This window comes from Monopterus albus, unplaced genomic scaffold (assembly GCF_001952655.1).
Source record: "Monopterus albus unplaced genomic scaffold, M_albus_1.0 scaffold47.1, whole genome shotgun sequence".
Classification (NCBI taxonomy): domain Eukaryota; kingdom Metazoa; phylum Chordata; class Actinopteri; order Synbranchiformes; family Synbranchidae; genus Monopterus; species Monopterus albus.
Genome location: NW_018127927.1, coordinates 1,093,841 through 1,107,209, shown reverse-complemented (window position 1 = coordinate 1,107,209; position 13,369 = coordinate 1,093,841). Strand labels below are relative to the sequence as shown.

General features: G+C 40.6%; 1 protein-coding gene across 2 annotated transcripts in view; it reads right to left on the bottom strand.

Annotated features, from left to right (window-relative positions):
• Positions 1–1,438: 1,438 nt before the first annotated feature.
• The window catches only part of flrt1a (fibronectin leucine rich transmembrane protein 1a), an 87,491-nt gene continuing 75,560 nt past the window's right edge, over positions 1,439–13,369 (bottom strand). For both annotated transcript variants that reach the window (XM_020600498.1, XM_020600499.1), the window contains one exon: positions 1,439–5,625. In XM_020600498.1, coding sequence (XP_020456154.1) covers positions 3,493–5,550 — 2,058 coding nt within the window. In that variant the 5' untranslated portion in view covers positions 5,551–5,625 and the 3' untranslated portion in view covers positions 1,439–3,492. The remainder of the gene's footprint in view (positions 5,626–13,369) is intronic.

The following is a 13,369-nucleotide window of genomic DNA, read 5'->3' as shown; positions in this document are numbered from 1 at the left end:
GAAATTCAAGTTTCATCACAGAAAGAAAATGAAACCAATGCAAACAAAACAACAGTAAAGTGAAAAAGGGAGGCTGACAGTTTACAACTGACACAGCCAAACACAACATGACTGAGGGTACAGAAAGGCTGCCGATGGATCCTCCATGTCTTCTCAGTCAGTATTCACTGTTTATAAGCAAAGGAGTTGTTACTGTGTGTACATCTTACAATGATGTAACTGACAATTGTTTGGCTTTTTGTCAGGTACAGCAGCAAAGAATAAACTGTGATAGCATTAATTTCACTACACAAAAGGGGGTGCATCTGTTGAAATGCTGATTGAAATTTGCCCTGCCACAGAGAGATGTGAGTGTTTGCATACTAATTTGCTTGAAGAGTAATTCAACACCCCAGAAATGTCCAGTTTTTGTCGATCAGTGTTTTAGCTTCTCAGCTTGCTGCAGTAATGTAGAAGTTTACTTGAGGTTGTGCCAGCACACTGTCACATCACACTGGGTGGGGTTACAGGTGCAACAGAGCACACTTCTCTGATCTACTTTAAGTTGCTCTTCAAAGTGAACATTATTTTTTCTCTTTAATTATGGTATTGGCCTGAATATAGGATGACCCTGGTTATAAGACGAACTCCACTTTTACAACCCCCAAAAATTCCTGTAGGTTAAAGGGGGCTAACTAAACACTTTTAGAGCAGCCTAACTCTGAATCTTGAAACCAATAACTAGATCAGCAACAGGCCAACGACAGCTAATGACACTCTGGAAAAGACCGTGTTAAACTGATACTCTGTCCATTCAAGAATATCACATGTAAGTGTCTCATCCTTGACTATAAGATGTTTTTTCAAACCTAATTTCCAGGTTAGAATATTGTCATATATTTGAGCCAATAACTGCTGTAAATAATTTGTATGAAAAATAAAAATGAAACAACTTTGTTTTCCTTTGCTAAATTAGGAAGTACCTATGTCACAGAGAGATGAAATTCAGAGGTAACTGAAGAGTTTTCAGCTGTGCAAGGCAAAACGTTTCAAGTGAACTGGAATTTTAGCCCAGTAGAAGCTGATTACTCTATTTCATCTGCAGTGGTGTAATGATATTTTGTTCATTTGGAGTTCGGCTCTTTCATGCCCCAGGCTGGATGTACACATAAAGTCACTGATGACAGCAGCCTGTTGACTCTTCTCAGGTCCACCACAAAAACTCAGCAGGTTTCAAGTGTCCGGCCTCAGGCTATAATTGGCTATTTATCTAGCACTGCTCATCAAATAAAAACAATATGTAGGTTTAATTTTTGCACACTGGCTTTTTGGGATGGAATTTGCCCCTACCAATACTTCTATTTTCAGTTCAGAAATTATACTGGATTGGAAAATTAAGTCTGTCTCCTAAAGCAAGAGGTGGAATGACAAGATTATAAAACTTTTTATTTATCCCCTCTGAAGATGAATTTATAAAGCAAATTCCACACAGCTCAGGTTCACACAACTTTTTTTTACGCAAACTTATGACACCATTACTTTCTATCATTTTGACCAAAAAATATTCATATAGCTGTGGCCATAGTTTTACATATGTAACTTGAATAGACCCACTGTAAATACATGATACTAACATTTTCCAAAACAGAATTATCCAGGCCAGTAAGATGTTATTTGTTTAAGCCAGTGATTTCAGGTGCAACATAAAATATACATTCCACTGACACCAGTGCAAAACTCTGGCAGACAAAACAATCAAGGAAGCACAACTGGTTTCCCCTTTGGAAGGAACACAATGGTAAACAACTGACAGACAATAATAAACCCAAGGGAGAGAAGCTGAATATGAAAAACAGATCTATGCATGGGTGAACTCCATCATGCCACAGTCATCAATTCTGTATTCCTTCTTAATGCCTGGAGATGTTTCCTTACCCTTTGTCTCCCCATGCTTGTCATTACATGTATCCCTGTTCTCTGCTAAGTGCTAATACATTTACATTTTTAGTGCTGCTCAGTAATAAATAATGTGGCATGAGTGGAGGCCTTTTACCATTGCTAAAACAAACAACCATAAATGTCCCTCACTGAGGAGTCACTTCATGTGGGCCGCTGCCCCACAGTGCAGGTCAACAGTGTTGCGGTTTGAGTCTCCTTAGTTGCACTTCTCACCCTCACTTTGAGGTTCACTGACAAAAGTCTGCCTCACACAGGAGGCTCCACATTATGATTTTGTCCGGTCTGGATTCTCTGTGAACGCCATCACTGCTTTAAGAATGTGGATGAAACATTTTATAACCAAGGGTCACCAACTTAAGTCACAGGTTAAAAACACAGACACAAAATGGAAAAGGGGGATGTAGGCTGGTCTCTACCATCTCAGTGGACTGACATGCTAGTCTTTGGGTGAGGTCTAATTTGTAAATTACATATTATAAAGAGTCCCACTCAGGAATTCAATCTACTTAATTTAAGAAAGCCTGAACCTGGAGACAGAATGTTTTCTTCACTTCTCATATTTTGTTCTTTAGATGAACCAAATCCTCTGTTTTCTTCAAAGCTGAATTTCATCAGTAATGATAAACATGAGGGATAAAACAGAAAAGCCATTTTAGCAGAGACAAAAACCACCACATAAGGAACAAAATAAATAAATAAAGAGAGCTGTGAATTTGATTACTAAACAAGCCACTGATAAAAATAGTAAAGCATTTTTTAAACACAGCCCAGTCGGTATCTGAGTAAATTATCTACACACTTGTGCTGCATCTCATCTGATACAGCACTACAATATTGATCTCAGGTGAATGATTTCAAGAGGTATAACCAAGGCTGACCGAGCCTTGATATAGTAAGTTCTTCAACCTGCCAACTAATGAATAAAGTAATAGCAATCCTACTTTAAGACATGTGGTTATTGGATCGTTTGAAATAAAACAATTCACAGCTTTACAAAGCCCTTTCCTTGGATAGCTGGTAGGGCACATCAATACAGTATAGTTGAGGCATTTGGAACAATGAGTTGATAAGACTACATACTGTGTATAACCAGTGAGCAGGAAGTGAGTACTGGAAATGTCTGTTTCTTATCATTTGTTCCTCCATTTTAAACTGACTGCTGTGGCTCCTGTTTGTGACAGAAGAACTCTACCTGCACCTACTGTATGCTAAGTTTGACCTTTCCACAGCAGATACATTCTTTGCTTACATGTCACAGCAAAAGGGCAGAAAAGAAAACATACACAGACTATTACTAAGATGGTGGAGAAACAGTCAGCTATGCATTTACACCTAGGACACTGGCTGCTGCTTCCTGCAGTGAAAGGATTCCACATGGTTTTAATTCCAGGTAATCACATACAGTACTTTCAGTGCAGTGAACAGCAGGTAATTTGGAATGGGTGACCAGTAGAAAAAGGCACAGAGGGGTGCTTCAGAAGTGTCCATGCGAAGGGAAATTGTGCATCTATACAGTTTACCAATAACACTGTGAGCAGGATCTTGTACAGTACATCATGTGTAACAGTAATCTATATCTGGGATTCCTCCTTCTCTATAGCCACGGTTGGTACCATGTCCTGCATTAGAAACATGGTTGGCACCTTTGTATAGGCCGGTGCCATTGGAGGGGAATATGGTATGAATGATGTAATCCTCTCGAAGGGGTTTAGGCTGCATTGGCTGGCAAGATGCCATAGGTGTCATCTGGAATCCTGGGCCACGGATCTCCAAGATGGTATTGTCCTTCTTGGTGCCTGACTCAATGTAATCATCATAGTTTTTGCTTTTTCTGGAGCTGCTGCGAGTATAGTGATCACGGGAACACAAGTGCCCAGTCCTATGTCCATACCAGCAGAAGATACCAAAGATAAGAGCCAATGATACAATAGCAGAAGCCCCACCAATAATTCCTGCCAAGGGTAGCGCTGTCATCTGCTGTGAGTCTTCATCCTCCTCCTCCTCCAGTGGGCTGAGGTCTGATGTTTCAGCTTTTGCACACACCAGAGCTTCATCGGAGTCAGTATCTCCAGAAATGGACCCTTTTCCTTCTGAACTGGCAGACAGGGGCACCATGCAGATGATGTAGCTGGAGCGAGGTTGTAATGAAGTAAGGAGGTACTCTCGCCGGTCACCCCGGACCAGCGTCTCTGTGATTGATCCCATGGCATTCGCAGTGCCAAGTCGAAGCCAGCTCAGTCTGAAGGAGGAGCTGGGTTGGGCCACACTCCAGGTGATGCGAACACTGTTGTGAGAGAGAGGCTTCACGTTGAGTGCAAGGCTCTTCCCCACACCGCTGCTGCTAAGAGTGTAATCTAATCCAGAGTCAGGAAGCCCTAGGCCAGGTCGTTTTGAACGGAGGGTAAAAAGAGAGCCCTGTGGAGGGGTGTGGGTAGTAGAGCTAATGATTCCACCTCCACCCACTTGGTCTCGGGTCCCTGCTGCCCTCACCACCTCACATTCCTCCATTTCACTGGACAGGTCTGTCAAGGCCATGTCTCGCACTCTGTCGGGTCCATGGCAGGTGAGACCTCTGACAGTGATGGTATTACCACGGGCATGCAGCCAGTCATACAACCAGCGCAGGTTACAGCCACAATGCCAAGGATTCCCTCGTACCAGCAGCTGACCAAGGCTGTCCAGGTCTCTGAACAGTCCCCGCGGCAGTGTAGTCAGGTTGTTTCCTGATAGGTCCAGCCTCTGCAGCCGGTGCATGCCATCCAAGGAACCACGTGGCATATGTGTCAGGGCATTGTCCTGTAGAGACAGGCGCTGCAGGTGGGCACTAGGCAGGTTGACAGGTGGGGTCTGGAGGGAGTTACGGACTAGGGACAACTCGGTCAAGTTGGAAAGGCGGGAGAATGTGTCATCAGCAATGCGCTGGTTTGCTAAAAGGTTCCCATCCAGGACGAGACATCTAAGTGAGGCGAGGCCTCGGAAGGCATGGGTTGGGATAGTGGAGATTCGGTTGTCATCCAGACGAAGTTCTTCCAGAGAGGCAGGGAGTCCTGAGGGGATACTAGACAGGTGGTTGCGTGAAAGAAAAAGCAGGCGCAACCGTGGGTTGTCAGCAAAGGCCTGATCCTCAATGCTGACAGTCGAAATAGAATTGTCATCCAAGTGGAGCTTCTCTAGCAGGGGCATCCGAGCCAGCGCACTCCGAGGAATAGTGCGAATGTTGTTGTCCTGCAAATGTAGTTCACGCACAAACGGTGGAAGGTGCATGGGGAATTCATCTAGTTCATTATCATAGAGGTAGACCACACGAACAGCAACATGGCGCTCCAAGGATGTGGGCAAGCCGGGGTTGTTTATGTGGTTATTTTGAAGGTAGAGGACAGATGCAGAAGGAGGCAGTGAAGGGATGGAGTTCAGGCCACGATCATTGCAGTAGATAAAGTCCTCATCACACCTGCATACAGATGGACATATCATGTCTCTGTCTCCAATGTACCCTTGTATAGTGGCTGCAGAAAACTGAAGCATGCTGGCCCATAGTGTCAAGCAAAGAAACAGCAGAACGAGCTGAGCCCGTAGTTTGGCCATGCCTACAGGTGACATTATGGTGAACATAAGCACCGTCTCTCTTTTCCAGGTCTGGGTTAATCCTCAGTTTGCTGCAGTGAGCTGGTATCCTGTGACCTCCCCCTGAAAGAAAAAGAGAAAATTACAGTCAGCACTGATGCTCAAATGAATTAGTTGATGGTCACAGATGACAAGACAAACAAATTGATTTCAGTGAAATTTTTATGACATGCAATATTTAAAGGCTTTACACTATACTTTCTTATGTCTAAACAACATTATAATCTAGGAACATGCTACACTTATCATATCTAAACAAAACCTAGAGAAACTGCTTCAGTCCAAAACAAGATTGTTTATTTCAGTTAATAATCATCGGGGGGATTCCCATCACAGCCTCTCACAACATTCTGTCATCCAGTCAGAGCCACAAAGACTCAAAGATAACGATCATTATGTTGAATTAGCAACAGTGATCCAAGATTACAGAAAGTTATTAAACTAAACTTTGGTGTACTGTCCTGAATGTTCAAAGCCGAGTGAACATTTAGTCTGAGGAAAAGCAGCTCTGGAATTGGCAAATCAAATCCGACATTTAGAATTAAGACTTGTGCATACATATCAAGTCATGAAGCCTTGAGAATCCTCTCCACTTCTAAATTATTTAAAAGACCTTGAGAGGCTCCATAACTCCATTAGGAGTTGCCGGCAGATGGCTGCATTAGCCAGACAGCGATGAAAATACGTTTCATTATCAAGAAGGAACAATGTGTTTTAGCTCAGACTCAACATCTTCAGGAGCTAAATTCTCATCAGGTAGCCAAGGTGGCACTGGACACTGTTGGCCTTCATAAAACCTCTCCACACATCACATCTTCTTAATTTAGTTGCCTCAACTATAAAAAATAAAATAAAATAGTACTGAAAAAACAAAAGCTGCAGTCAAATGCAGATGAAGGGACAATCAGTGCTGCAGGAGCCTACATAAGGTGCACTCAAAACTTGACTGGCATCATGATTTGCAGTTGTGAATGATTAAGTGAGAGATGCCGGTAAGTGGAGTATTGACTACTAAGATTTGGAAACTGGAAAATTGCAACACCCTTCAGTGACAACTTGAGCCCATCGCACTCTTCAATAACCAGGGCCATTAGTCAAACCTTTAAGGCCCACACAGCAGCAAACATAGTCAGGCTGTACTATTGATTCCCTCACAAATCCGAGCTGATCTGCCACAGCCAGTCGGCTCTTGTGCAGATTACAGGATTCCCAGGAGTGTAAATTAGACAGCACGATAATTAACTAAATGAATGACAACTCTGCTGGGAGTTGACTATGTTGAATATATATTTGCAAACATTAATCTGCATGCATTTATTCCCAAAATATCAAATATCAGAAGAGCAAACCTCAGCCATGGTAATAAATTGGTATTTGAAAAAATAAACACCAAACATTCCAACAGTTCTTCAGCTGTGGCTAGTCAGAGATCATTTGATGAAAAAGTAATCAATCAATCAAATTTTATTTGTATAGCGCCAAATCACAACAAAAGTCATCTCAGGACACTTTACAAAGTAAGGTCTAGACCTTACTGTTATACTATTATTACAGAGGGAAAACCCAACAAATCCCCCTTGAGCAAGCACTTGGTGACAGCGGGGAGGAAAAAACTCCCTTTAACGGAAGAAACCTCCGACAGACCCCGGCTCTTGGTGGGCGGCCTTCTGCCTCGACCGGTTGGGGTGAGTGGATAGAGGAGAGACAAAAGAAGAAATCGCTGTCTTTCATTTCTCAATCCCAATGTTGAGAAAATGTTGATTATGATTGTTGGATTACATTTATTACCCACAGAGTTGATGTGAGCATAATAATTCACTATAATGTTCATTTTGATTTGTACTTCAGAGTCTAACTATCAAGCCTGCTCTAACACTTTCATGCCCATTGGTCATAACCATGAGATACTTCTACTTATAACAATGTGTGTAGACTATGACAGGATGAGGGGCCCTAAAGCATAACTACTGTAATCAAGATTAAACAGAGAAGCCTTAAAGGAGGGTAAAAATTATTACAGAAATCTATATGTAAAATCACTATCTCCTACTGACAACTCGTTCATCAAGATCTATTTTCATCAATAGACACTGCAACCCAGGCTCATAGCAAAATGTATAATAGTTGGTCTGCGATGTAAAATGTGTAAAATGTACTACTCTCACAATAACACCTAAAAAATTGAGACATTGCTAAGTTTTTTCTCAATCAACAATCAAAACCAAAAGTACACTGAAACTGAAAGTATGGTTATGTTTAGGCACAGAAACTACACTACATGGTTACATGTAGTTACCCTAACCCTAAGCACACAAACTAGATGGTTAAGGTTAGGAAAGGGCCCTGGGGTCAGTTAAAATACTTTAATCATAATGTCAGATATGGTACATAATCTCTGGTTCTCTGCATGAAAGTCAGATGTTTGTTTTTACCACCGTCTAGAGGTTTTAACATTATAAACTTCCAAATATTACACCTTAAAAAGACACTACATGTCTCTTTGTTTCAGTCACCACAGTTGGTGTTAGGAATGCGCCATTTTCTTGTTTGACAACTACCATAAAACACCAAAAAGACCACAAATAAGTACACTTGGCTGCAATACAGCCTCTTTTATATACAGCCAGTGAGTACAACAAACGTTTCCATGTCACAATTTTACAGCCGTTACTGACACTACTACATTTTAAGCTGTGGACCAACGTAGCAATTATACATTTTGCTGTGAGACCAGGTTGTAATAGATTTCTTCATTGGATATCAATCTATTGAAAAATAATAGTGTCATGGTGATGCTATTATTAACAGTTGTATGTATTATTTTGCAAGTTCGAGCCTTATGGACAAACATCTCCCAAGCCAGAGCTCACCACTCATGAAACTCATCTAGATCTTACCGGTAAGTGAAAGTGTTAGGCTACACTCACATTCACTGTTAAGTAATTACAGTCCACTAATACCATTTTCTGCCTAGTCCCACTTCTCTTGACACACTGAGATGGTGTCAGTGCACTTTAAGTAGAACCTGGAGAGTAAAATAATTTCTAAACAAATGTAAGATGTTACATTAAGCTAAAGCTAACTAAAAAGACTATTCCACTATAAGGTTTTGTTTGTGCACATGTGTGTGGGGCTGGGTAGTGCTAAAGAATGGATGACTTTTGAATCCCAGGGGTATCAGCAGTGAGTCTGTTGAACACTGGAGTATTTGGGTCAGTCGTTTAAAAAAAGACAGATGTGGTGTGAGACTGAAGTGGTGCAGAAAGCCAAAGGGATTATATAGCATATTGAGCTGTGAGTCTCCGGATTAAGCAGGTGCTACAAAGAATGGAAGACTGACATTTCGGGATTTTTTTTTACTTATGGTACATGGACATTTTTCTATTAGAGAATGTTGTCAAAGTTTAAAGAGGACATGTCTGCTCTTTATGTTAATGTGTGTGAATGTTTCTGCTTCGGAAGTACTGTATGTCTGTGTATCCATGCATAAGAGAATTGCAAACATTAACCCACATGTGGACAATCTACGTATATGGCTGCAGTCTACAGTTCAGTCATCTGTAGAGAGGAGTAAAGCAGAGATGTAGGGTAATGTGCAATTCAGACAGACAGCCACCTCAGGCACAGTACAGCACACATCCACAGTCTAATACTGGAACCCAAGACTGGATCAATTTACATAACAAACTCAAAGGGAGAGAGAGCGAGAGTGGCAGAAAGCAGCTTTGAGCAAGACCTTTGAATCCCATCTCTCCATTAAGACCCCTACAGAGGGAGAGGACAGGGAAATCTGGAAAACTGGGTTTTAGATGACCGAAGGGGTTACTGATGTATCAGGAAATCCATTTTACTGATGGCAGGGAGAAGATAACAGTGGCCCCAAGCTTATCTTACATCCAAGCCAAGGATCATATTTTAGATTTAAAGATTGGACATGTGGAAAGGATGACACAAAACATGATGGTTATGGTGATGACAGAAATAAAATAGATTGAGGGATCTGAGACTGAAAAAAAGACAAGGCCAGAAAAGCATGACTGATTCATTTTGATTAATCCTAGAGGCTGGTGGAGCCACAAAGAGGTGGGTTTTTATTTGAGATAATGTCTGTAATCTTCAAGTTATTAAAACACAGACATAAAAGTGGAACTGAATCCCCAAAAAGAAGCAAATATGCAAAACAACATAGAAAAATAAATGTACTCTCCTCAATTTCCTGAAAAAAATCTTTATTGTCACTTTTATGTAACCTAATCAGACACTACTGTCAACCACACAAATAATGATTAAAATAGCATTCTTATGTTTGTCATAGTTTTTGTTTTTGTTCTCTCAGTCTTGTATACTTGTATCCTTGTTGCTATACGGAAGAACATTGTACATGCACACTGAGAGCCACTGTACCAGAGTCAAATTCTTCGCGTGTCCAACACACCTGGCCAATAAGGCTGATTCGAATTCAATAAGTTCTAGATCTACTGTTCATAATATACTGTATGCTATATCAAATATTGCTTTGAAAATATGCTGTAGTAAAGGTAATAGAAATTGTATAGCATCTAGTGAGAGCATGGAGTACAATCCAGCATTGGGGATTCATCTTGGTGTTTCCGAGATGAATCCCCAACAGCTTTTCTTTGCTGGTGGCTTTCCATTTCACAGGTCCCTATAGTGACTTGATATATAGCTCTACACCATTATAACATGTTTTATTTTTACAGCACTATAATATCTTCTGTCATGCCTCTAGTCCAATTCCCTGCCCTCGCCACCGCTGCTGCTGCTGACCCTGAATTGTTTTGGTTCAATGTTTCTTCAAGACACTCAGATTACAGGTAAATCTTTCCAGCATTAACAGAAGGGCCACATCTCCCTGCAGCACTGTGCTCCTGAACTGTGTACAAAGGTAAGAACAAATCTTACTTGATGACAGGATTTACAAAATGTGCTCAAACCATGCTGTAGCCCCTAATTGACAGTGTAATCCGGCAGGTTTCTCAGGGGTAGTACAGCAATAATACAAGTGAAATTTACTGAACATGCTGAGTTTATGTTTAAATTTTGCAACAACAAAAAAAAAAAGGGTTGATTTAATCATCATCTCATTTTGACTAACCACAAAACCAGTTAGCTTTTTAACCATGCTAGCAGCATGACTCTAGGGACAGAAATGCCAGTGTGTCATTGAAATATATCAACAACTGTAAACATTACATGTGCTTAACATCACTGTTCATTGTAAGGATGTTAGCATGTTGACAGTAGCATTTAGCTACTGTCAACATGCTCACCTCCAGATCACCTCCTGCTCACCACCAGTCAGACAGAACTGGTGAAGCCTCTTGGATGAGAGGTGAAATGTCTTCTACCTAAAACTATGTCCAGATGCTTTCTTCTAAGTTTATTCAGCATGTGAATTAATGCTCAAAATATGAATATTTCACTTGGGAAAAATTATAAACAATACTATATCATGGTAGCCATCTTACAGTGCTGTAAATAAAAAAAAAGATTTATTTATTTTTTAAAATTAAGTAGTGTATGTGCATCTTAAATATTTTAGAAAATGTAATGATTACATTACAAGTACAATTTAAACAAGTATCCTATATCAGAAATACATGTCTGGGATTTGTAACAAACCAAACTGCTGGAAAATCTGTTGTATATGCAGTGAGCTATGATGATTTTAATTGTGAATAGATCTTTATACACATACTGTACATGCATTAGTAGGAGGGGCTTAGCATCTATGTATGTGTACTATGTCACGGTCTCACAGTGCTGTTAGCAGGGCTACAGACTCATTGTCTTGTTTTTAAATCTATTTATACTTTGGAATTGGCTTTAAAAATTGCCTTTCTCATAACAAATATTCTCAAGCAAGCATTCCCTGTCTTTGCTTGATAATTAATGACAAAAGCAAGTGATCTACTAGACTCTGAATTTTATCTATGAAGCTTTTTAATGGGAGCATTGCAGTTCTGCCAACACTGATGAATGATACAGTGAGACAGCACAAGCTGGACAGACTAGCTGGCAAATAAACCTAAGATAAGTCAGTCTGTGTCAGTGGTTATACATACAGCCTTTGATCAATGCACAACTGGCTTCTGGAATCACTTGCCCTGTTTTTGATGGTGCTGTGTTTCTCTGTAATGTTGGCATCTTACAAGAAAACTTAGCTGTCTTTCTACAGCATCCCTGAATTTAATGCATGGAAGGAGAGCCAGCCCAATCACAAATCATGGAAAATCAAATACTGGATTGGATGGATGCTATTACATAGGGAAGAGGACACAGTTTACTCTTAAGAAGGGCCTGACTTCTCAGTTTTGAGAACATGTATTTGATCGTTTTAAATTGAACTTAAAAAAAGGAATTTATCTTCTGCTTGTAAACCAAGTAGTCAGGCTGTGGTTGTCATGCTTCAGCTAGGGCTGACTGGATTTTTTTTATTTGTGAGAAAAGAGAGTTAGTTAGCCTAATTGGTTCAATTTGAATTCAAGCCAGGGCAGCACGGTGGCGCAGTGGTTAGCACCGTTGCCTCACAGCGAGAAGGTTCGGGGTTCGGGCCCCACCCGAGACCTTTCTGTGTGGAGTTTGCATGTTCTCCCCGTGCTTGCGTGGGTTCTCTCTGGGTACTCCGGCTTCCTCCCACAGTCCAAAGACATGCAGCTTAGGTTGATTGGTGTCTCTAAATTGCCCATAGGAGTGCGTGCGTGTGTGTGGTTGTTCGTCTCTGTGTTAGCCCTGCGATGGATTGGTGACCTGTCCAGGGTGTACCCTGCCTTCACCCAATTGCAGGCTGGGATTGGCTCCAGCCCCCCCATGACCCCGTTCAGGGATTAAGTGGTAGAAAATGAATGAATTCAAGCCTGACAAGTTGCAATATAAATACAGGCCTGTGGGAGGCACAGGCAGCTGACTCTCAAAACAATGCTATGCTTTCAGGATGAAAATTAACCTTTGAATGAAAGAAAGAACAGAGAAAATGATCATGCCATTGGAAAACCTCTCCAAATCTGCGACACATTGACAAAGTCATCAAGTTACGTCTGTCAGTCAAACTGGCGGTTCCGCAGATGTGACCAACTGATGATTAAGCTTCTAAATATAAAACTCAGCCATCTCATCACAGTAATGTAAAATAATAATGTGAGGAAAACTGTACTGTATGTGGGTCACTTCACTGCTGTTAACCTGCTGCAATTATTAAAGTTTAAGAGCATTTTTAGTTTGTATATTTGTTTTTAATTAAATTTATTTATGTATTTTATCTGTCCTTATTGACTGCTGTATAATCAAATGTTTTAGTTGCTTTTATTAATTTAATCAAAAACAGTTAACATCCATTTTTTTCTCAGACTGCAGTATTTCCTTTCTGTATCTGTAGTGAAATTGATGGGCATGTTTACATGTCAAAGAAAGCCAAAAATTCCTTGCACCTTTTCCACTGGAGGAGTCATTTTTGCATTTACAATGGGGCAAATAAGTATTTGATACACCGCCGATTTTTCAAGTTTTCCCACTTACAGAGAATGGACAGTTCTGTAATTTTCATCGTAGGTACACCTGAACTGTGAGAGACAGAATTTACAAAAAAATTCCAGAAAATCACATTGTTAGATTTTTTAATAATTTATTTCCATTTTATTGCATGAAATAAGTATTTGATCACCTACCAACCAGCAAGAATTCTGGCTCTCACAGACCTGTTAGTTTGTCTTTAAGAAGCCCTCCTATCCTCCACTCATTGCCTGTATTAATTGCACCTGTTTGAACTCGTTACCTGTATAAAAGACAC